Consider the following 24,844-nt stretch of genomic DNA (forward strand, 5'->3'; position numbering starts at 1 on the left):
CTCAAAAATGAAGCCAGAGGATATTATTTGTATATTTTAAAAAATCAGTATATAGTGGTCCTTAAGATATATAGCCTTTTTTTTTGGGGGGAAAAAAAGCTCTCTTAAAAAGGTTTATTGCAAAGTAAGTAGTTAAAACGGAGCTGCAGTTACTTGAAAGAGACAAATATACATTCATTATTTCCTGAGTATGTTGTTTTTATGAGAAAGCAAGGGAAGCAATGGCTGGGTGTCATTAAGGAGTAGCTAGTGGAAAGCGGTGAAATGAGCAATGAGACTTGTAAAGTGTCATGAAAACTGAAACACCAGGGTACAAAGTACCGCTTATCCTCACAGATATGGATACCATATGGCAACATGAAGGGAAATGGAGAGTTAGGAGACAAGAATCCTATTATTCCTCACACTTTCATTTGCTTGCTATTTGCTTTGGGCAAATGACTTAAGAAGTTGTGCTTGAACCTTCTTCTGGCACAATGTTTATTGACAAGACACCTGTCTTCCCTGTCAGGCTCCTGGAAGGTTTTTTGGTGTCATTCCAGCTTTGGAACTTCTGATTATAATTTTATTGTTGTTTTTCTAATAGTTCTAGAATAATCTTTCCTTGACTCTTCCTAGATTGAAATCTATATTCATTTTCTGATACTATAACCCTTTTGTCTCTTACAGCATTTCACTTATTTTCCTTAAGAAAGGCAATCTGCTATGACTGTACTGCCTTCTCTTTTTTCCTTTGTCTGCAAGTTACCATCTCTGGACAACTTTATGCATCTCTCTTTTATATATCTTTGGAATTGAATGGACTGATTGAGAGTACTTTAATACCAGACGTTGAAAGGATTTGGCTTCTGGAAAGACAGCTATGCGGTCCATGTGCCTTTGAAATCCTACATAGGAGAAGAGCCTTTATCGGCTCTAAAGGGGCTGCTACAGCTGTGAAAAGATTTTTGTCACCTCCTCAGCTGCTTCTTCCTTCCCACCTCCTAAACTACACACCTATCTACTGGACAGAGTTTTCTTCACTTATAACTGTTTTGTATTAGTTACATATTTCCCTGAAATTAGCAGATCTTCCTTAAAAATGGTTAAACTAAGTCTACCAATATTCAATACATTTATCTTCACTGTAACAGTTGTTTAATGTGTCAATTCTAGCATCTTCCACCTTTGCTCTTCGGACTTCAGTGTTTGTGAAACTACACTTGAAAATTTCCTCTTCTGATGATGTCTCCCAAAGTTAATGGTTGGTTGTTAAGACCAAAGCAGCAGTGTTGTAGAACATGCAAAACCAGAGAGAGAGCGTGCTTACCTGCTCTCTTTCATTGTTACTTAGATGGAAACTTTCAGCTAGTTTCCCTCACACCGTCTGAGGGAGCTTTTGCCTGCGCCTAAGGTTGTGGAAATGAGCAGCTGTTTGACTGTGTTACAGCAAGATAAAGTGATTTTAAGTGCAAGTCCTTTTGTCATAGCAATGGGTGCTATATCAAGAGAGAATGAGAAAAGTTGCAGAGCAAGGTTGTATGGAAGGGCAAGAAAATCATGCAGAATTTAACAGGAGATGATATAAAAGGAGCTCCTGATGTGTAAGTATTATGCTTTGTGTGTTGTAATTCTGAAAATTAATGCTTCGTATGTGATATCAGGCTGTTGTGGGCATGTAGTGGCAAAATTACAGATAATAAATTAGTAATTTTCCTACTGAAGCTATATAACTGTCTCCTAATTCTAGCACCACAAAGAAATGCAATTTAGTGGTTCTTTGTGCTATGGAGTTTAATGCAAATATTTGAACTTTCCTGTGGTCTAGGAAAGCTGGCATTTGACGAAGTATTTCATAGCTACAAAGATTACCATTACACCACTATAATGATTTTGCAGTGCTTTGCTAAGTGGAACACTAGCCTGTTTGTGGGGAGGAAAAGTCCAAAGGACTTCCTAACTTCTGTTCTCTAAAGAAGTGCTCAATATGACACAGCATTAAGGGATAGAATCACCCCAATATATTCTCAATTTCAGAAACAGGGCAAAAGCTGAAATACGAAGCTATTCCCACTAGAAATCTTGTAAATCTTACAAAATATATAACCTTTCCTCTTTGACATACATCAAAGGCAAAAAACTTGGGAGATTAAAATATGTTTTTAATCTTGGTTTGATGAGCAAAACTTTCACTGTAATATTTATTATGAGAGGCTCTACTTGTGTTGCCTCTTCCCTTTGTTCTGTTTATATATGACTTCCTTTCTTCCAAAAAAGTAGGAAGTATCGCTTTCACAAAGCCGAAGGATATTGCAATGGTTTGTTCATTTAAGCTGAATCGTAGGCCCACGTGGCAGACACAAACTTTTCTTTTATTGTCCCGGGTCCCAGAGGAAGAGCAATGCTTTCTGATGGCTTCCCATGAATGCCTTTCATTTGTGGAGGAGTTTCAGTGGCTTATGCTGACTGTACAAAGATCAAACAGGCAGGAAAACTGTGGTTTTGAGAAACTTAGCCAAGATCTTTGTTATTTTCTCAGAAGTTTTTCTTCTATAACCCTATTTTTTAAGGACAATATTAGGACAATTAGTCGTAGTGGCTGATGGAAAAAAAGCTTGTTCTATCATTTTCTCTTTAAAATGTAAGTATTTTCTTAGTTATTAGAAAATTTGTAGGCATGTATAAAGAAAATACTAACCATAATTGCAGTCTGTCTTTATTGCATTTGGAATCAATGGTATCCAAAATTAAGCTTAAAAAATGTTGTGGCTGCTTGGTCCTGCAATTTGATCTATATTGGGACACTGCGCCTGCAGAGTTTTGCTGAAAGCACCCAGGCTTTTTTGCCTGGGCACAAAGGTCTGTCAGACGGATTTGACCTGTTGAAGGCTGCTTTTTTTTTTTTCTTCAACAACAGTTTTTTTTTTTCCTAAACAGGTTTTCTTAGTGTTCTTCATAAAGATTTCCCTTTTGCTTAGCTGTTAGTAAACTTCAGTATTGGAAAGAGATGTGTAGACCACAAAATCTTTTAACTGCAATGGTGGCGTGTTTTGCCAGCAATACACAATTTTCATTGTGTTACTCATATAAAACCTCATGTTTGTCATAAAAATTCAGTTTTTGTTGAAGGATTATTTTAATAAAACTAAAATGGCTTAAGTTTCTGAAGTAAAACACGTAGCATCTTTAGAGGTCAGATGTAGCTGAAGCTGGAACAGCTGTACAACATGCATCCTAGATTGTTTTTAATTGTCTTCCCTTTCTCTAACAGCAGTAATTCTTGTTTATATTGTCAAGAACCTTTCCACTGAGCACAAGCGCACCATACTTTAAGGTCACATGCTTAACCCCACTGCACGGTTACAATATAAATGGGCCCCCTTTGTTTTCATTAATGTGTGAAGGGTGGGTGCAAGGCAAGGCTGTTCACAAGGCTTAAATAACTTATTGTAAAAGTGTCTTAAAGCATATTTCGTCTCCATACCACAGTTGTTTAGCCTTACTCTTGTGCATCCAACCGACAGCCAGTTTGGCAATGGATTTTTGTGTGTCGTTTTGTTCTTTTGACCTGTGATACTTTTTTTCTTTCTTTTATTTTTTATTTTGTAACTGAGCTAATGAATTCACCTCAAATAATACAAAAGAAGCTTTCCCTCTTTCCTTTCCTGATATCCTAAAAGTAGTAAACAAAGCTGGAACTGCTCTTTTCCATCTAAAACCCTTTATGTAACAATTTACCAGTTGATGTTTGTGTGTTGATATAGAGGTTTAAAATTAAGACTTTCTAAAAATGTCAAATTACATTAATAGGCTCAGTGCTTTTAATCAGCTTAAAAATGAAACAAGTGTAGCCTTTTAAAATGGTTTCATGAGTTTTAAGTAAGTCTTGTGCTTTTCTACCTGTAGTCATTGACGCATGGAGGAAAAATACTGTTGAAATCTTACGAGTTATTTATTTTCGATTATCTAGAATTGTCTCTGAGTCCCAAGATTTTCAGTGATTTCAAACCCAGTGCTGATTGTAATCTGTGGCTGGCATCTGTAGTTGTTTTTGTAGGCCGAAAAAGTTGAAGTCATGCTCTTAAGGAAGTGCTGCACTGTGTCAAAAATCGAGCCCTTTCTTTGGGATATTTCCATTCCAGGTTGTTTGCTTTTTTCAATATTTGGTTATAATTTTGGACCATGAATACAATCTGATTCGTATCTGGTCTTGAGCCACATAGATTTATACCAGCACATGAAAAGAGTATGTACAGGTGGCTGGGATCCATCCAGCGTGAGGCACTTGATCCAAGAAGTCTGTATGCAGCAGTTTCTGTGTGTGTACTGAATACGGAAGCACTGACTGAACAAGGCAAGTGGAAACTATCTTCTCTAGAAGATGAAGCAATAATACATACTTATCAAAGCAGAACACTGTTCTGAATACGGCAAGTTGTAATGTAGTAGGAATAGTACTTTGTTGGTTTTCAAACTGTGTTAATCAAGGTAGAAGATCGGGGTTTGTTTGCCAACTTGCAGTTGAGACAAAAATAGGGACTTTCCTGAGGTGGAAACTCTTCAGTGTGAACTTAAGTTCATAGTGTTTGGTTGCTGTACTGTAAAACCAAAATGTTGTGACATGTTTTCACAAATGATTATCAAAATATTATTTTTCTTAATTATAACTGTTATGCTCTTGGACTTTAGACAGAGAAATTTTGTCTTGGGTTTTCATTTTCTTACAGTTCATCTAAACTTTCCATATTCTTTTTCCCAGGTACTATATATAGAGTAACTTACTCTATCTAGTGACTTCTCCAGGATGAGAATAGCTGATTTGACTGGTCATAGAAATTTAAACAGGATGATATCTGCCAATCTTGAAAGAAGATTATTTAACACTCAAGAACATAATGATAGTTTGATATTGAAGTAGTTTTGTCAATAAAATTTAAGAAACATTTCTGTGAAACAAAAAATAAATGTATAGTATTTAAGACTAGTAGTAGTACAGCAAATATAAGTCTTCCAGCATGCAATTTTCTTGACAACAGAGTTGTTGCTGAATGTGAAAAAATAATCAAATATTGTTAAAAGGCAGTCCTTATCTTAATGTTTTAGCTTATTTTTTTCCTAAATGAATGTGATGTTATCCCTGAAAACTGATTTGGTATATATGAAAAGATTGCGTAATAACATCTTAAATAAAAATTTAAAAGTTAAAAAAACCAAACAACCAAACCACAAACTCCAGAATCCAAATACTGAAGAGAGACACCATTTTTTTATCCTCTTCTTTTTTCCTCTTTAGGAAGAGAAATATTTATATATACCACATTAATAGTTTGGATAATTGTTCGCATAGACTGTATCTCTTATGTGTGGACTCTGCTGTGAAGTGTGACTTGCCCTATAGTGTCGTGAAGCAGATAAACAGTAACATTAACTGGAGATTTAGAGCTCTAGTATAGCTCATCGTGATGTATCTTTAAGGGTAGAAGTTTTTGTATGAGAGAACACAGGTCAAAACTTCCTCCACAAACTGCTATTTTTCACTTCTGCGGCAACCCAGAAGATGTGAAATCTTTTTTAGGTTAGTGGAGAACATCTCCATTGTGGCATGCACTCACTACGTGTCTGTTAAGGATGCTTGGCCACTTCATGTTCATACATGCTTGACATTGCTTTAACTTTTACTTGTGGATTAACCGGTGCTTCTGGAAGAGTGCAGAGGTGATTAGCCAGCCACCTTTGACCTCTCTCCTAAGTTGGACTTTGCAGCTGAACTTGAGAACCCGTATCTTATTTCCTGCGCCTATAGGAGATGGTAGTGAATGGTGAGGCAGGAGCTGTGAATGTCACAGTGCAGTCTCTCAGAATGTATTGTTACGGCGTGTCACAGAGTAGCAGTCTTTTCTGTTTTCCAAATTATTTTGTCATAATTTGTGAGCACATTGTGCAAATATCATATTTGTTGAATTGCCAGAATCTTCAGTACGTGACTGTTGTTTCAGAGAGGAATGGACATGCATATGATGAAACAGTCATCTGTTGATCATCCTGGTTTTTTCCTTTGTTAAACACATGAATCATATGGTGAAAGTTTATTTTCCCTGATGGAATGCTGTGTCATTAATGAAAATTGTCTATATAATGGTGTTTTATATAGTTGGACATTCAAGCTTTAAATTCTTTCTCAAGTTTTCACCTATAAATACTTGAATGTTCATGGAAAATGAATATGACAAATTGACACATTTAAAACTTGATTAGACTCTAAATAAAAATATTTCCAGAAGTGTTTTAATGCACAAGTAGTTGATAGGAAGTAAATTTTAAAATTTTCTTAACTGATTTATTTTGCCCCTGAGCTACTTCCTTGATCTTTCCTTGTGTGTACTTTTAATTGTTGGGTTAATTAGTTGATAATCTTCCTTTTAAGGATGAAAAATGAACCTTTTATTTTCTTTCTCCTGAGGAGATAAATTAATTACTGAGTGCTTTATTGCTCCCTTCCTAAGAGTGTGAAACAGAGCAAAAAATCCTTCCCCAAAATCAAAATAAGGTGAAAACAAACCCATGTGGGATATCAGGGAATATTAATGGAAGAAAAGTGGTACTTTGATAGCATGGACTATTAACATGTTGATATTTTTCTTATCCATATAGCAATGACGTTAGATCTCTCTGATGAAAAGAAAACACGGGCAGAATCCAGACCTAAAGTCCAGGAAGCGTGGTGTTGTCTTTTACTGGAACACAACTCTATCAAAATAGAATAATCAATACCTGGCTATAGTGTGCATTAACAGGTTTATGAAGTGTAGGTTTTACAGATCTATTGCGTTCAGAAGAACAGCAAATAGCAAGAAATGTTACTGAGGTCCTGGTACGATGAAGGTAGGCAACCGAGTGTATCAAGATGATGAAGCGTATATGGGCATACACGTATAAGACAGAGTTTGGGTTTGATTTTCTTTAATTTAGGAGGAGGGTTTGTTTGGTTTTTTTTTTATTCTGGGGAAAAAAAAGTGTAGGTTTCTTTTGAGCCCACAGGTTGGTAAGTTTGATCAGACGTATTATTTATAATGAAGCATTGCCTTATTTAGCATTGTAGGTGTATCTGGACTACTGAATTCATTTTGCAATTATCTCTTTTTCTTGTAAGATTTGTGTTGCCTATATATACTTGTAAGATATATTCCCCTTTATCACTCGTAATGGGAAGTTAGTGTCCATATATAGGTGGCGCATATATATATTACAGGATTATGTAGCTTTATGGTCTAATAAGTCAGGATGACACGTGCAAAACTTTCTTCCTAACCATGCTCTGAATGCAAGGGAATTAAAAATGAGTAGTTGCCTGCCCTCGCAGGAGGTATCTATATTTACTGTAAGTAATTCATCCGAAACAATGACTGTACATATTTAGGGCAACTGATGAGAGTTCAATTGGTAAACGTCTCTGTATCTTCTCCTCTCTGTCCCCTATTTTCTTAATTTGCTAGTAAATTGCATTTGTTTGTGCACTTTACACTGCACATGTTCAACAGCAAGTCATCATCATTTGCTTGGCCTATATGTGAAGTGCCTAGCACACATTTTACATAAAAATGTAGTTATTTACTGTAACAAAACAGGAGGAGGATAAGGCACTGAAATCTGATTGCCTAGTTTTCAATTAAAGAACAAGAGTCATAGGTTGCAAAGAAGTATATTTCCAAATGCCGTTGTCATGATCAACCTCTAGCAATGGGTGGTGGTGTCCTCCTTGCTGCTTGACAATGGCATGTTCCCCGTATATTAAATACATATAGTATATCAGGTTCTGTTTTGGTTTTATTTCCTGTGCTCTTCCCAGGAGCGTGCTCTAAATTCTTTTTCTGTTCCTTTTGCCATGCCAGTTAGTATTACTACTGCACTTACATGATTATGAATTTTAAATCTTCATAACGGTGTGCTGTGGTGTCACTGGCGGTAATGAAGCTGTTACTTGAGCCAAATGTGACAAAACTTCATTTTTGAAACAACATGATGAGAGTCCCATTCTCACAGGGATATCCACCGACCCGGTGCATGTGGTGCTGTGCGGATGATAAAGGCATTGAAACCCTTATGTCATTTGAAGATACGATTCAGCTGTATGTGGTTATCTTGCATATGTACTAAATTGCTATTCTGCTGTGGCATGCTCTTAGACAAAGCATGCCCACAGGCACTTCTGGACATGTGGCTTGCTATTTCATTTCATTGTGGCTTGCAGCTTCTTCGTTCTGCAGTGTTTAACCCATTCTGTAACTTCGCTTGCTGTGTTTTAAATTATTTCAGTGGAACTAATGACATTGAGAATGCATTCCAAATTTTTGTGCAACTATATTTTTATTGGACATTGTGCTAGAAAGTGTTGTGGCCAAGGCAGTAAGTGGCTTGATGGCAACAGGTAGTGGCTTCAGAGGTCGGAGGGAAATGTTGGTGTTCTAGGCTTTTCCATATTAAATAGATGCTAAGATGCGCTGTTCAAGGAAATCAGTAATATGTAACTAAAGACTAAAAAATAGTCACAAATAAAAATGCAATAATGAGTTCAGAATCTATCACTCGTTGTTTTCCATCTTTCTTCGTAGTTTGGGGATGTTTAAAAATAATTTTTCATGTGACCAGTAATGTTAAGTTTAGTGATTCCAGTTTGTATTTTGAGCGCTACAAGGACCGAGTGTCTAGTTTGGAGATCTTGATACAAGTTTGCATCTGTAAATATGTTAAGAGAAGCTTGTGTGTAGCTTACTGTATTAGGGCTTCAGTATAAATTAGATGAATCAAAGCAAAGCCTTCCTTACATGTAGAGTTATTTCATTAGAATTAGTAAAATTGTATGAGTATTTAATTCAAACTAGAGTTCATCTCAGTCTTTGTAAGATGGCATTACCTACTTCTGTCTGAGGCCCATCGTTTTTTTCCTCTCCTCCCTCCCCTCCCTAAATTATTCATAATAACTGATGATGTTAATTTTGATATGCTAAGAAAATTACAGCATACTCTTTTGAGTTCTTTTGAACACATAAGATCATTTGTTGTATGATTCTTCAGTGCTTATTAGAACTGCATGTAACTGTTGATGCTGAAAATTCTGTCTGCTGGTGAAGTGAACGTGTGCAGGTCGTACTCGGCGCCATTCAGTATGGCAAAATGTAAGCTGTCCAGAGTGCGCGTTGGTGAAGTGAGTCTTGTATTGCATCTTAGCTCCTGATTTCAGCAATAGTCAATAACCACTGAAGCATACGCTGCTGTGCAGTCCTTCAGAACTTGTGTTCAGCGTAACTACTGTTTGCATGTGACCAAAATGCGGAAAGAGAGGTGTATACAAAGGAGTGAATTATAACAAAGAACACTTTCTGCTTCAGTTCTTGTTCAGAAAACATATGTTCAGCCATGCAGGCAACAGTTGGGGTAAAGACACACTGTAGGTTTGGAAACAAAAGGCGTGTTCTTTTCTTGCATTCACAATGTTTTCAAACATATTCACTTGTTAGGGACTAGCCTGTCAGCTGGATCTTCTTGCAAGCGTGATTTCTTTTTCCTGACTTCTTTCAAAAGCTTTTTCCCCACAATGTTTTACACTTCATATAATCCACTATGCATGGTAGGCCTGCTTTGGTCTTTGTGCTATTGATGATTGAGAGGTGGAGGGGCCAAGCTCTGGGAGAATGTGGCTAAGGGGTAACCTTTCACTCACCCATACATCTGAAGATGCTAAGCCACTCTTATTCCAAATAACTTGAGTGATTCCGTTGCTCTTTTGTCATGAGATAGGTTATACTTTTGCCTTTAGAACATTGCCAAACTGATTAGTGCAGCAACAATATTTTGAAAGTGTTGATCATTATACTTTTTTTTTCCTTTGTAACTAAGGATTGAAAAATCTTTCAGAGACCTATCATAACTGCATTGAATCATCCAATGAGAAAGATATTTATTTTTTTTCCCCCCACTGGAAATTCATTCAGTTTTGGCCTGCCAGAGTAACCAAAAATTACTCGGTCGTTACTTCTGTTTGGATTCCTTTTCCTAAATATATGATTCAAGACCCTAATACAAATACGCTTATATAGGCATGAAGGTAATGGTTATTTCCAAATAAACTCTGCCTAGCTTAATTTATGGCCTTTAAACTTATATAGCTAGAAAATGTACTGCTTTAGCTCCACAGGTGTAGTTAAATGGTATGACTTTCTAGTGTAGACAAGACCTAAAGTTGTTTTGGAAATGTCTAAGTGATCTACTCTCTGTAGGTTTTTCTAGGTCGAACTACTCATCGATCAAGTCAGGTATTCATCCTTTGTTGTCAGCAGTGAATACCTCAAAGAGAGGCAGGGCTCCCTACATTTTAATGCATATAGACTTGTATATAGAGCTTAAGCATATGTCTAACTTTAAGCATTCCACCCTCTAATTGGGTTATGTACTTGCTTAGCGCACCATTGAATCTAATGGTAGGGGAGAACACATAATCTTCGTGGCAACGGTTTCACACCAGCAACTTGAGCCTCCATTTCTTTTACCCTACAAAAATAGAAAGATCACGTGTCTCATAAAATACTCTCTTCCTTTATATTTTATTTAAATACAAACATAATATTTGACTCAAAGACAGACTGGTTTAATGTTGGAAGTGCTCTATCAATAACCAGAATAGTTACGGAGTTTTATGTTGGCTTATGGATTATTTATGTATTCAGTTGGAGTATTAATAGTATTAGCTCTAATTCAGTAGCCTGGGAAATTGCCACTGATGAATGTCCAATGATTAGGATTTCCCACATAAGGCCCTTCAGACCGTGGGGATCATTTAGACAACTAGAAAATCCACAGACAAGAAAACTCCATGTAAATATTTTCTAATGGAAGGTGCCAGCAAGTACATCCTTGCCAAGATATGTCAAAACTGCCAGGAGATCTGTGAGGATGGGGATTAGCTTTTTAGCACTGTCATCTTAAGAGCCTTGACAGGGAAACATTATTTAAACGTTTTTCTTTGACTGCGTATGACTGAAAAGTTGTTAACGGTAGATAAAACTAATATAAAGGAGTTAATGATACTGACATATATTCTAAGTCTGCACCTTTTTCTTTTCATTGAGCTCAGTGTCGGACATCCTTGAGAATACTACAGCTTTGAAATAAATTGTCCTTCCTTCTCAAATGAAATTTGATGATTTGTCTCCAGTCTGATAAAAGAAAGCACACTAGTATATTGAGTCTTTTCAGGAATTTTTTGTTTTGTTTTATAGGCTCTTTAAAAGTAAATTATGTTTTTAGATGTTGCAGTGACTTCCCTGACTCTCAGGAAGAAAACAGTTAATAATAATTTCTTTCCTTTCAGCTCCCATGAGCCTACCTTCATTGTACAGTTTGCATATAACAGCTAGTAAGAGTAGAATGTACCGAACCTTAAACAAATCTATTAGGATCACCATGGCAAGAAACTGGGAAAATGGCAGGAAAAACGAACAATGATTTTGTAAACCCTCCAAAGGTCAGAAAAAGGCTTTCAGTAAGTATGCAGAGGCTAGAAATCAAATCCCATTTCCTATCATAAGAAACCAGTTGTTTTAGCAGCAGTGGTTAATGTACTGTATGTGAAAGATTTAAGACTAGTTGGAAAGCTTTGCTTCTGTTTTATTAGGCTGCTATTGAAAAGCCAACAGCATAACTTCAACTAGGTGCTTTGAGATTTCTTAATGGGCTGTCAAGGGCAAGACACCAGGTCTGTGCTATACTAGCTCTTTCCTGTACATTAAAACAACAGGGGCCAAATGATCATATACAGAAGTATGAATTACTTGATGCTTTCTCTGTTCCATATGGTCAGCCATGTCTTTGGCAATTAATCATGTACAGAATCAGTTGAGTGCTCTCTGAAGCATTGAAGTCAACATTTAGTTGTACCTGTGCCAGTGGGGGCAGTGGGGGTTGCGAGCGTAAAATAGCAGGATGAAGAGCTGCTGGCGCCGAAGCCAGAGCAGCTGGCTTCTATAAACAACACTTTTTTCCTCTTTACCTTTTTTCTTTTCTTTTTTTTTTTAACTTTCTTTGACAAACATGAGCCATTTTTCAATATCATCCAAAACATGAGGGTTGCTGAGTGAAACTGTGATATCTGGCATAGTGGATTAATAAACAAAAGGCAGAGAATTGGGTTTAATGTGCCCAAATTACTGGGTGATAACTTAAACCATACTGTCTGCTTCCATTGTATCCATGAAAATCGGTGCATTTGCTCATATTTTAAATAAAAAATTTTAAAGGTAAAGAAGAAATGAGCAGTGGTTTGTAAGCAATTACTAGCTTTTTTATCACATAGAAGTTATGACATGTTAAATTAACATGGCTTAATAGATTTCAGGTTCTTTTTTTTTATTATTTTTCCCCCTCTAAAAGACATGGTGTTCTAGTTTTACAGGCTTTGATCAGGGTACCTTTTGCACTAAGAGCAAAATAAAGTCACAAAAATAACAAGATACAGAATGACTTTTAAAATTTTAGCCCTGCTTACACATTCTGCACTTTGTTTTTTCTTTCTGTATTAGTTATTGATTATTGAGAGAAGACTGCTATATTAAAGTAGAAGTGGTTAGTAAAGATTCAGAAGCTTATCCTATTTAAACTGGTGGTGAGTAAATTAAATCTTAACTCAGAGTGAAAAATCTGATTTGTTGACCCAATAAAGTGGGACCAAGAGACAAACTGTCCCAAGTGCCACTTTAGTTCAGACTGAAGGCTAATTTGTTTGACAGAACACCAGGCTTCATGTCTCCAGCTATACAATGTTTCTAACCTTAAGCCTGGCTCCTCCAGAGGTCTGTGTTGAAGGAAAGAAAATCCGGCTTTAAAAAACTAATGATGTACCAGTGTGGGTTTTTGAGTGTTTACTGTGTGCTTTTTTGTTGTTTGGTTTTGGGTGGTGGTTTTGTTTTTTGCTTGTTTGTAAGCATGTCAGCGTATCACTCAGGATACCTACAGGTAAGCAGGGTAGTGTCCTATTCATGTCGAAATATAGTTTCTTCTGCTGTGTATCTAAGAAAATAAAATATCCTTGTAATCTTGTTACAATACCTAGTTTAACTCTGTTAAGACTAATAAAAGGTACCTAATTTTGAGTGGGTATCCTGAGTGAATAGTAAGACTTGATTATAACAGTTTCCATTCGGTCCCACGTCACTAATATATTTTGTCAGTGGATATGAGAGGAATGAGATACTGTTTTCTTAAAATCTTATCTTAGTACCTTGCTTCCTTAGTGATAAGAGAAGATGCTCTGATGGCTGTTGCCTGGTATGTCAGTAGATTTAGTTCTGCCGCTGTAACATGAAGGAAGGTAAAGGGTATCATTTCCTAAATACTATCTTTAACATAGTTAAAAAAAAGCTGGATTGGCAACTGCTATATATTTATATATGTGTGTATATAGCGTTGGGATTTTTTGAGAGGTGGGTTGTGTGTTTGTTTTTAAGACCGTGCTATTTGGGATTTAAAAGGAAATATCCTAAATGCATTGATAGATCTGTAAGGAGAATTGGGGAAGATTTGCTGAAAATATTGACAGTACTGCTTATTAAGGAGAGGTGCTGGCCAATGAGACAAGAAGTTGCTTCCCTCAAGTGATAAGCAATTTGCGTAATCTCGTTGCTTAGGTTGTCCAGGATGTGTTTTTGTCAGCTCAGGAAGCAGAAGAAAGAAAGTTTCAACAATTTGTAAACATTACCACCCTCCAGAATCTCTGTGAACACAAGGATGAGATAAGACAGGCTGGAGGGCTGGTGACGTTGTTTATTTATTCTCCTGTCCTGCGGTCCCAAGTGTGCTGAAAAACATGGAGTCGGTGTTGAGCCCAGTTCAGAAAAGTGAAGGCTTCACTCAGCGTTGGGCAAAGGGGGCCTCTGCAGACAATTATCTGTCATTAAAGAACATTAAAAGAATTGAGACACAAGGTCAGATTTTCTTTGATGGGATGTGCAACTATAGTGATGTTCAAAAGAAGGTCATTCCTGCCCTTTAGAGCAGGGGTGGTATCGGCTGGGTTTCTGATGGATTTTTATCAGTGTTGATGTGAGGAAATGGCTTTCCCAGCTGATAACATCTTTGACCGAGTTTCTTGAACCCTTGACCTTTATCAGTCAAGGTATATATTGAATCCCCTTGTTAAAAATAAATCCCCAAACAAGTTACATGGTAAAGAAAACTTCCAAAGGAACATGTTTTATAATATTATTTTACCCAGAATGCTGCTTTATTTGTTACGATTTGGGATTTTTATTGAGATGATAAGAATAGCAAGTTATTAAGAAATGCCTCTATAAAAGCTACATATCAAGCCCTACACTCGCGTTTCGGGTAACCTTACTGCCCTCAGCACTCAGAAAACAAGTAAATCAGTTCAATTGCTACGTATTGTTGTTGTACGTTGCTTAATAGTACTATTTCACCCTCCAGGTAGCTACAACCGTACTCACGGGGCTCAGTAAAGAAGCGTTTATGATGTCGGTGTCAAACTCTGAGTTTGACTTGAAATGTGTACCTCACCACATTGATGAAAAGTTTTAACATAAGGCTGGAGCAATATAATTGTTCTCTCACTAAAAATTAAATTATGTTCAATTTCCTGAATTATTATGTTCCTGTAGATGGAGGGGACTTTAGGTAGTGGAACTCAGTACCAAAGTTGCGGTTTGGACAGGCCATCAGAATTCATACAAAAGCATTATGTCACTGTGAATACTTGGAGAACTGGTCACCTATTTTCTCTCACTGATAAGACTCTAATCACATCATTTTTTCATCAGATTTTAACTGAAAATTCTTTAGAACGATCAGTTCTTCATGCCCTACGCTTTGGGAATCACTTATTTGTGGGATCTTGATGTTTGTTGCCTGCAAATAACTACACTTTCAGCTCTTTGAGATGTAGCATCGTTAAACTTGGGGCTTTTCCACAGTCTTCTACGCTGTCACCAGTGGATTTCCCTGTCCCATTAGGATTAATAAAGCCATCCAAGGATTTTGAAAGGGAGTGGTGTACTGTGACCTAGCTGTATGGCTACGGTCTGATATTCCTGTAATACAGAGATAAGCTTTAGTTATAGTGCTGTGTCAAGTCTTGCACATGGTAAATATAAAAGTTAAAGCCTTAATAAGTATATTTATTCTGAATGACAAGGTGTGTTAATTTACATCAGTTAAAGAATCTTCCTCTTGTGTGTATGTTCTCATATGCTGAAGTCCTCTATCAAATCCTGCTGTAAACTGTGCAGCTGCTGGCAGCGAGGTTTAAGATCAGGAATGTTGAAGTTGGCAGATATTAGAGCAAGTGGAAAAGACATTGTAGGTCAGTGCAAGGGAAGCCCTTGTCAGGGAATCCTTATCTGAAAATACTCTCTGGCTTTTTGTTTGCTTTGTAATGTCAAAGCAGGGTCAAGAATGTGATCTGTATAGACAGTTTTGAACGTTTTGGTTTTTTACAAGAAAATGTTCTTTTTGATGTGTAAGTCCCGTATGATGGGGTAATGCCTTTTGGTAGGCCAACTGATAGAGCTGGGAGGCGGGCGGGAAGATACTTTTTTGCTCTTCGTCATCTGATGTCAGTGTAATAGAATTATTTTATGTCATGCTTGTCTCTTGGAACCACCATACTGGTAGCGACGTTACCGCTCCTTTACATAGCTTAAGTGTATAATCTGCATATTATTCTTTCTTGTTGAAAAACACTCTGTCAGACCAAGGATAGATCTTCCTGTTTTCACAAACTGAAGATAATAACAACCATTTATCTCACAGAATCCCCAGAGAAATTTTAATGGGTGTACATTTGGTCAGGGCAGAATATAATTTGTATGTGAAGTTGAGGAGGAGGTAATATGCCATGTCTTTTTGTCACGTTGTTCCTATAAGAGAGGCCATCCTGGGAGCAGCAATTGCAGCTCTTCGTGGTACTTAAAATGTGTTTTCAAACTCAATTCGATAGCTGCTCATGTTAGAAATACATTTTTGGCCTCCTTTTCTGTGAAAAACCCTAGGTTTTTGCAAGCATCCTGTCCATTCAGTCAGCCTTCCCAAAAGCGTTTAGATACTTGATACGTTTGCAGAACATGTGACTGAAGGTTAGAATAGCAAAAATAACTAAGTGAATATCAGTGGCTGGTTAAGGTGAGAAAGGCATATATAATATCTTCACTGAAGGAAAAGACTTGCAGCATCGACTCTAGATCTCTGTTGTGGTTGGACTGCTGCACACCGAGGCAGCACGTGTGCACTGATGTACGTATGTGTTAGTAGCATGAGCATCAGCGCGTGCTGTTTCTTTCCCAAGTCGGCAGGCAGAGGGAAGTGTAGGCGAAAGAAGACGAGAAAATGGTGGGTGAGTTAGTAGTTGAAGGCAAAGACGTAGTGAGGGAGTTGGAGTTAGCTTGCTGCGTGGAAGAAGGACAACAAGATCATCTGCAGTTCAGTTACATCAACGTTAACTGTTGACACCACATTTGGGAAGGCCAGTAGCATTTGGTCTGCAGAGACCGGGTGTGATCCTACTCCACGATGACTTAAATACAATTGTGTGCGTGTATGTATATTTATATGTGTGTATATATATATTAGCCATTTTTAATTTATTACATAAGTTCCATAATTTAAAGCTTGTTTACTTGAAATGTATCATGATAAAGTTAACATGGGAACATCATCAGAAACTCCTTTCAGAAGATACAATATGAACAGGTATTGTCTACTTTAGCTTCACCAAGGATCGAAGGGGAAATCCCCCAAAAGAATGCTGAATTGAGGGAAACATTTCTGATGTGATTTGATACAAGAAAATGTTTAGAAAAGAATTATGTCTCAAGAAAATCAGAGCTAGAATGCACGATGTCTTGTTGTGTTACTTAAAGCAATGAGATTTTAAGGTTTACCTTATGTGCCATGTACATTGATTAAATACCAAATATATGGTGGCCATTTCTAACCATCATTTACTGTATTGATTTGTCAGCAGTGGAACTGTAATAAAAAAAGCTATTGATTTACTGTCCTTATTTGCTTATGGGCTTTTTATTAATTTTACACATTGTTTCCTATTTCTAGATTCTGATTTTTATGTGTTTTTTCCCTTTAAGACAAGCCTGGTCCTCTCTGAAGTTGGAAAAGAGGAACAAGTTGAGGAACAAAGGAATGAAACCATCAGCTGCTTCTTGCTAGTTCTTACTGAGCGACAAAGGCTGCGTAAAGAATGGACAGCAAGGTGAGAAATTTGAGAAAAATAGTGAGATAATAAAATCAGAAACAAGTATATCAAATATACTCCTATAAATCCACTTGGACGGTGGGGACAGGGGGGCAAGTTGACATGTAAAAAAAAAAAAAAAAATCACAATTTTTACTGTTCAAATAGTATTTTTCCTGGAATGGAATAGTCAATGTTTCTGCTTCTGATTTCGAGTTCCTTTGAGGGGTAGAATGCTGCCTTCTTGTGCTTATATAGTGCGATCTATTGATAATGGCTTGGTAGCCAGCGTACGTGTTGAAGGATTGGTATCAACTGAAGTGCCCTGACGTTTTCCTTACATTGCTAATAGTACGAGCCATACTGCTTGCTGCTATGCCGTGCTAATAGATACCCTTCTTGTCTGCTCTCGTGATGATCCTCACATTTTCTCGTAGTGTCCTGCTGGTGTTAGCTGGGTCGTGTTGGGTGAGATTGGCATAAATGTACATTTTGCTAGAGTTCGTATCATGTGACCAGTTTATTACACTTGAGTTCTTAAAATGAACTCATTGCCATGGTAATAAATCAGGTGATGTTGTTAACAATTTTAAAAAGTTGTTTATGGTTTTGTTTGAAAAAGTTTGTTACTAGAATGTAATCAAATGAATGCATTTCAGAAACTACAGTTACATCATACTTCTGGTTCTTTCAGAAATGTGTGAATGTAAAAAGGAGAATTTCCAGCATGTACCGCCTTGTGTCGTTCTCTTTAGCTGCTAAATGAGTTGATGCCACCTTTTTTCACATCTATTTCTAAAAGTTAGAGATTTATACTCATTTAATAATCTCTTGGGTTTTTTCTTTGATATTTACATAAAATGTCTAACAGTCTATGAAATTTTTCTACCAAATGTACAGTTTTCCTTTAAAACCAGATGATGTCCTGTGCTTAGAATTAAATACAGTTTTTAGTCAAAAGTATTTTTAATGAGATTTTGTTATTAGTGCTTAATTGGCATGATTTTTTTACCTGCATTATATGTTCCAGTTAAGGCATTCTTCTGTGGTTGTTAGTATATGATTTTGGAAAGTTCCTGAAAATTCTGTGAGCTTGACTTAAAAGTTAATTGTAGATATTGGATCTGACACTTGAGTGGCTTTGCTGTTTCCAGTAATTAGCAGTGAGTGGACTTGAAACATTTTAGCAGCTTTAGATAAAAATTCAATGTTATTACATAGTAGCAATTATTATACAAATTAGAGGATACGTTTTATAATTTTGCATTCTTAGGAGTATGGGATGTTTATTTGTGTACTAATCAGTTAAGATCTCAGAGTGGAAAAGAGCTTAGTAAGGTGGGTCTACAATATTGTTTGTATTATCATGTGTTTTCTTGTTTCTGCCTTTTTGAGGAATTTAAGGGATTTTTGGGGTGTTTTTTATTTTTTGCCTTCCATCACCATGTCTACTAAATAATGCAAACAGTTTTGCTACATTGGAAACAGGAAATCACTTGAGGCTTTTCTGTGGGATACATGCATCTTTGTTGTGAACCTGAATAGAAAGCTTCGTAGAGATAGGAAAAGGCTAAACAATTCTAATGAGTGGAATATCTTCTTAGAGTTCATTTACTTTAACAATGATTTCCTGATATACGAAGTCATCAGGAATCATGGCAATCAGGACTTATTTAAAAGTAATGTGGTTACAGCATTTCTGGCCCCTGCCCACACTGTAGTGGGAGGCTGGAGCTGGTGTTGCTGTTGTAGCCATAGTCTGCTCTCTGAGACAAACCCTGATGTTCTGGGGCTGGGCGGGGGGGGAAGGCACAAGCAGACAAAGTGCAGGCCTCCTTAAAACTAAACACCTGAAAGAAAATTTCAAGAGCATTGTGCCTTGAAAGTTCCGAAAGAAAGTGTCCTTTGAGTATTAAATATCCATAATCCTTTTTCTTTCCATTTGATGTTTCCCATCCCAGTGACCTATCTGAGAGTCTCATCCATATGATCTGCATAAACAGACTGTTACCGTACACCTCACTTTGCTTCATCAAAGCTTCAGCTAGATGTCTGGAATGAAGCACTGACTGTGGTAGCCATCAAGCATACGGTGGTGAAAGTTATAAAACGTCCGCCGTGGTACTAGCAGGGCTGCCCATGTTTTAGAGATCAGTCTATTGTGTACTTTGGAATTACATGAGAAAAATGTGCTTGGACAGGAAATAATTAGCACTTGTCAAAGGGCAGGCAATAGGTTACAGTATTTTACTTTCAACAGGCTATCAGGGGATCAGCTAGATTAGATAATAGAATTTTTTTTTTTCCTCTGGAAGTTAAATACAGATGACTCTAATTACCTTACATTGTGCATTAGAGAGCACATTATGAACAGTACAACTTCAAGAAATTTAGGTCAATGAAGGGTGGGCAGCTGGCAAAAACTTTACTCTGCACTTGGTCTTTCTAGCGTTATGTGGGCATTCTGTTCTTTCTTGGGTTTTATTTGTGTCATTGGCACCTTAAATAAAAAAAAAAATACATGCTGGGAACTGTTAGTACAAATTGATTCAACTCTTAGAAATTTAGCCTTTCTCAGGGAAAGGAATATGAACTGTTTTGATATGTATCTACTTGCTTAAAGCATGTCCTTGCATTTTCGCTTTAAGTTGTACTCTTGTTTCTGCATACTAACGAACTGAAATTACTCTCTAAGTTTTTATTTCAGGTCCAAACACAGTCCAAAACACATTGTAGTGCACTTAGTGTTATGGCTTGTCATTTCATAGACTTTGGACTCAAAGATGTCATCAGTATCTTAGCAGGCCTTCTAGGGATTCAAGTTGTTCTCTGTTTCGTGGTAGTGATCCAAAATACTTCAGGTAGGACTCAGTGAATGTCCTCTAAGTGTTAACAGAAATGGTCCAGAGTTTCTAAAGCCCCAGATTTGTTTATTCTGCATGATAGTGCCTGATGGACAGGTTGTTATAGCTGTTAAAGAGCTGCTCCAGCCCTTTGAACTGACCCCTTCTTGACCTCTGCTTATAGAAGGTCACTCTTCAGCTTATAAAGTAGGGGGAACCTTAGATTCTACTGTAACAATTAGAGGGTAAAGGGAACAGCTGTGAATTTTGGACTAACCATGCAAACCTGTATAGACTTTTTAGGGTCACTGTATGATAATGAAAATTGTTACCAAATTATATGGAAATTTAACAGCAATAGTGGGAAAGAGAGGGTGGAGTCTGATGCATTGGGTTTGATAAATGAAGTGTGAAGTTACCCATCTGGCTCTAGACAGCCCTCTTTTTCTCTACGAAAGGGAAACATTTAAAAATAACCATGGTACATCTAGAATCAATGACCCATACAGAGAGCTGGAATAGATCAAGATTTAATGGTGGCTGTGGAAGAAATTATCATTTGAAAAGTGAGACAAAGGATGAAAAAGTACAGTTCAATATCTGCACCTGATTCATTTCCAAAAAAGGCCTTAATATTTTTACCCTGTTGATGGTGCTATTGACAATTTTTATTTTACTTTTTGAACGGAAGCAGAAAAGTTGTTGTATCTTAAAGAAACAGTTTGGCCAAAAAAAAAAAAGGTACTTGAATTTCAAGAGAGAATATTGTACTTTACCTGATCAGTAAATGCCCAAGAGAACCGGATTATAGTTCAATAAAAATATTATCTCTTATTTCTCCCAATGGAACTTATATCATGTTATAATAATATTGTCTTTAATGCTTGCATGACGTACTGCACTTAATTGCTACTAGTTTCTTGCTATGTTTTTATTATAGATACCAATAGATACTACCAATCTAATTTGTCATCAATAAATCAACAATAGATTAATCTAAAGGATAATTTTTATCTGCATTGAAATTATTAACTGCGAGGAAAAAACATGGTTAGTTAAACCATTACTAAAACAGTCTTTTTCATGCAAAAAGTTGATTAGTCTGAAATGGTTTTATTATGACATAGACTCTGATGTCCATTTTGCTATTTCCCTGAGTGAAATTGCACCTCTTCTACTAGGGAAAATTCAACCAGGTAATGTAAAATGTAAAGTTTTGGAGGAAGACATAATGAAGTGAAAAGTCGGATAAGAAAAATTAAATTATTTATGATGCTTGTATTTTCTTAGTTGTCTTACTTAGCCAGATTCTGAAATCTTAATTTCTCTCTAAGTAATCATGTAATGACAAATTGACATAGTGAAAACAGAATAAACATTCAATAAATAATTTGGACCAAAGTAAACACAAAATTCTTCTGGTTCATGAGATAAACAGCAGAAAAGTGTTAATTGAGTATATCTTGTAAGAATCAATAGCTTAAAACCTTGGCTCATTGAAATAACACAATGAAAAACATCTATTTTTATGAGGTCATTCTACAACCCGTAACATTTTGTAGATCAGATCACTGTGTATTTTTCGAATTGCTGTATTCCTCCATCTTTGTACAACACTTCAAGAAAGAACCTCTTACAGCAAATCATCTGAGTTTGAGGTTTCAAGTCAAACTCAAGCTATAATTCCATAGTGGTTTTTGCCTTTGTCAAACCCTTTCTTAGATCTCACAGGTTTGACATAACAATGTAAAGGTATGGCTGGGTTTTTTTCCTAGCTACAGCGAACGCTTATCAAACTACTGAGACAGTCTTATCTCTCAGCAGTGAAATCTGGATTATTATGTGGATATTTATATAGGAATTGAAATTATAAGTACCTAGTGTGACAATTGAGTCCTAATCTGTGATAATGCTGTTCGGTTCTATAATAAGAACAATGAAGAATATGAGTGTGGAATCCTAAAATAGTATGCATGTTAAATGAGGTACAAACAGGAACACTTTTATATATTTTATTTTCTGTTTTGAAGAAAAAGTTAATTTTTTTTCTTATGCCTTACCTCTTTATACCTTGGCATTTTACATCATATCTAAGAAGGTAATTGAGGTAGATTTTACTCTTTTTAGCTCCAGTAGGAGAAAGTGGTATTAACATAAAGAAGGAACATACCTCCTTCTGTAGCAGAAAAGTCAGGAAGTTAGGATGGGCTTTGGCAAAATTGGAGCAGGTTTTTTTCCTTCTGTCATGGACTTTCTGTATTTTCCAGGAACTCACTAAATGCTAGTATTTTAATGAAATGTGGTAATACCTGTTGAAAGACTGGTTCACAAATACCTGAGTTTTTTTTATGCTGACACAATTGTGCCATGATGATAAATATATGGAAAACTGTGAGCTCTTCAGAAATTATTGCAATGAGAGCTACGCTAGTTCCATAGATTTAACAGACAAATTGCAATGGTATCAGTCTGCCAGAGAGTAGGGTTTGGATATTTGGGTTGTTTAAAACTTTTGTGGTGGTTTTGTGTAACATTAGAATGACAGATTATTTTTTTTCCATGTTGAGGAATCCAGCATCCATGTTTCTGAAATGCGTAAGGATCTCAGTACACGCAGCTGCATGATCTCCAGTGCAGTTTTTGTAACACTTGTCCTCCCTGGACAATATGTCAGCTGGAATGGGTATTCAGTGAGTTGGCAACAAACATGGACAAAAATTTTGATTCATCATTTTGGAAATCACGGGGGGGGGGGGGGGGGGGAGGTGATTCTATTTGGATTCTTTGATATGAATATTCTGTGTGTGTGTGTGTATGCTCTTTAAAAGAAGACAAGTAAAGTGTTCGGCACCCAGTATGTAACCTAAACCAGTTTTCCTGAAAGTAAATGTGCATTGTGAGTTCAATGGTAACGCTGACTACTGTCTGTTAATCAGGAAGATGCTTTGAGGCAGACTGAAAACCAACCTTGCAGCTTTCAAATGAATGGAGAAACCCCTGCGACTTCAATGAAGTTGTCAGCTCTCCTGCTGTAGTTGTGCTTAGACATCAGCTGCCTTGATTGACCTTTGACTTTTCTCCAGTTGCCTATTACCAGGCTTCTTTTGCTTCTCGTGACCCTTCCTGTTTTCCGCCTCTGTCTTTCACCTGTGTTTCTCGCATTGAGGAGTCTTTGAAGCAGCCAAGCTTGGGATCAATAGGTACAAGTACTCTACAGAACAATGGAAATACTGCTTGATTAAATGCTGCTGTTTAACCACCGCTATTATTTCCTTTGAAACTGTCTTGACCCTTTAGCCTTGAAAAGACTTTATGTTTACAAGCTGTGGCTACTTACAGAAAATGCTGCTTCTTACCTTGTGATGTCACTATATACATGGCAAATATGGTGCAAAAAATGTTATTTGGTGCGGGGACTTAAAACAAGTGGTAGTACAAGGCAGTCTAGTAAAAGTCGCAGAACTTCAGCTCTGTGTGTGGCTTTTATGTGTCAGACTTTTTCATTAAGGTACTTCGTAGGGATTGCTTACTCTGAGGGTTTACCTTCTCATTTTAGTTTAGTTTTAATGCTCCATTTCTGAAAACTTTAAAGAGATGCATCATCCCATACCCGAGTAACTACTGAATCAAAATTCTTTGTCACTTCCCTTTTTTGATTTCATGCTTCTCTTCTTGTTATGTTAGGTTTTTCAAAAGATGATTCAGTGACACTTCCAAATTTAGTCCTTATTTATAGTGCAATTAAAGTTTCCAAAACAAAAAGTGATACAGAATTTTTGCACTCTATCAGACTACATTTGATGATTTTTTTTTTTTTTACTTCATTTCTCCTGGACAGGCTTTTAAAGTCAGCGTGGGTGACATTTCCTTATTTATGTAAGCTTTCATGATTGCAGTACTAGAAAGATAGTTAGTGTTGTTTTTCCAGTGATTTGACAATGATTTGCTTACTACCACTGGGAGATCTGAATGCTGGAAATGGAGATTATTGCATTTACAGACTGCGGGATACTGGAGATTGAATAGATCACAGAGGTGACAAATTTATAATCTGTGGAGACAAAGTGTTAGCCACATTGTCAGACAGTTGAACCACAAAGTAGCATTAGCATCAGCTGTCATCATTTCTGTAAGAGAGAATGGTGTCTGCCAGAGGCAGGGGAAAAGGAGAAAAGACGGGAGAATTCAGTGTGTTGTGCAGTGCTCTGTAGCTGCCCATATTAGCTAAAGAGCTGGTGTTATAACCTAGGTTATAAAGTGTGACTGGTCCAGAGAATGAAAAATTATCATAGATTTATTTAGCTTTATCCACTGAGGTTGGTTTCTTCTGCAATATAAATCCATACTTTCCTTTGCCTTCAGCAAAATGTGCTAATGTCACAGTATGTAACATGTCCATAAAACTACTTGCAAACTTAGTATGAACTAAAACTTTGCCTAAAACTAGACATTTAAAATTAAACAAGTCTAAAGATAGAATTCTTTCTTCTGTAAAATAATAGAAGCCTTATCCAAGCAGGACTTTATTGTTAATATTGTTAGTAGCATTATTGTCACAGCTTTATCTGTCATAAATCTGAATTAAATAGATTTAATTTGGAGGATCTGGGTTAAATAATCTGTATACATTACCAACACAGAAAAAACAGAGGGTAACATAAAGGGTTTACCTAGCCAAATGGTGTGCTTATCATGTCGTAGCGTGAGGCATGAGTGAGCAGATGCTTACGTAAGTTCATGACTTAAGTCTTAAATGCTGTCAGCCTTA

General features: G+C 36.7%; 1 protein-coding gene across 5 annotated transcripts in view; it reads left to right on the forward strand.

Annotated features, from left to right (window-relative positions):
• Nucleotides 1–24,844, forward strand: part of FTO (FTO alpha-ketoglutarate dependent dioxygenase) — a 251,599-nt gene that overhangs the window by 98,182 nt on the left and 128,573 nt on the right. For all 5 annotated transcript variants that reach the window (XM_074583153.1, XM_074583150.1, XM_074583149.1 and 2 more), the window contains one exon: nucleotides 17,127–17,251. In XM_074583153.1, the coding sequence (XP_074439254.1) occupies nucleotides 17,127–17,251 (125 nt within the window). The remainder of the gene's footprint in view (nucleotides 1–17,126; nucleotides 17,252–24,844) is intronic.

The sequence above is a fragment of the Larus michahellis genome, chromosome 4 (assembly GCF_964199755.1).
Source record: "Larus michahellis chromosome 4, bLarMic1.1, whole genome shotgun sequence".
NCBI classification, from domain to species: domain Eukaryota; kingdom Metazoa; phylum Chordata; class Aves; order Charadriiformes; family Laridae; genus Larus; species Larus michahellis.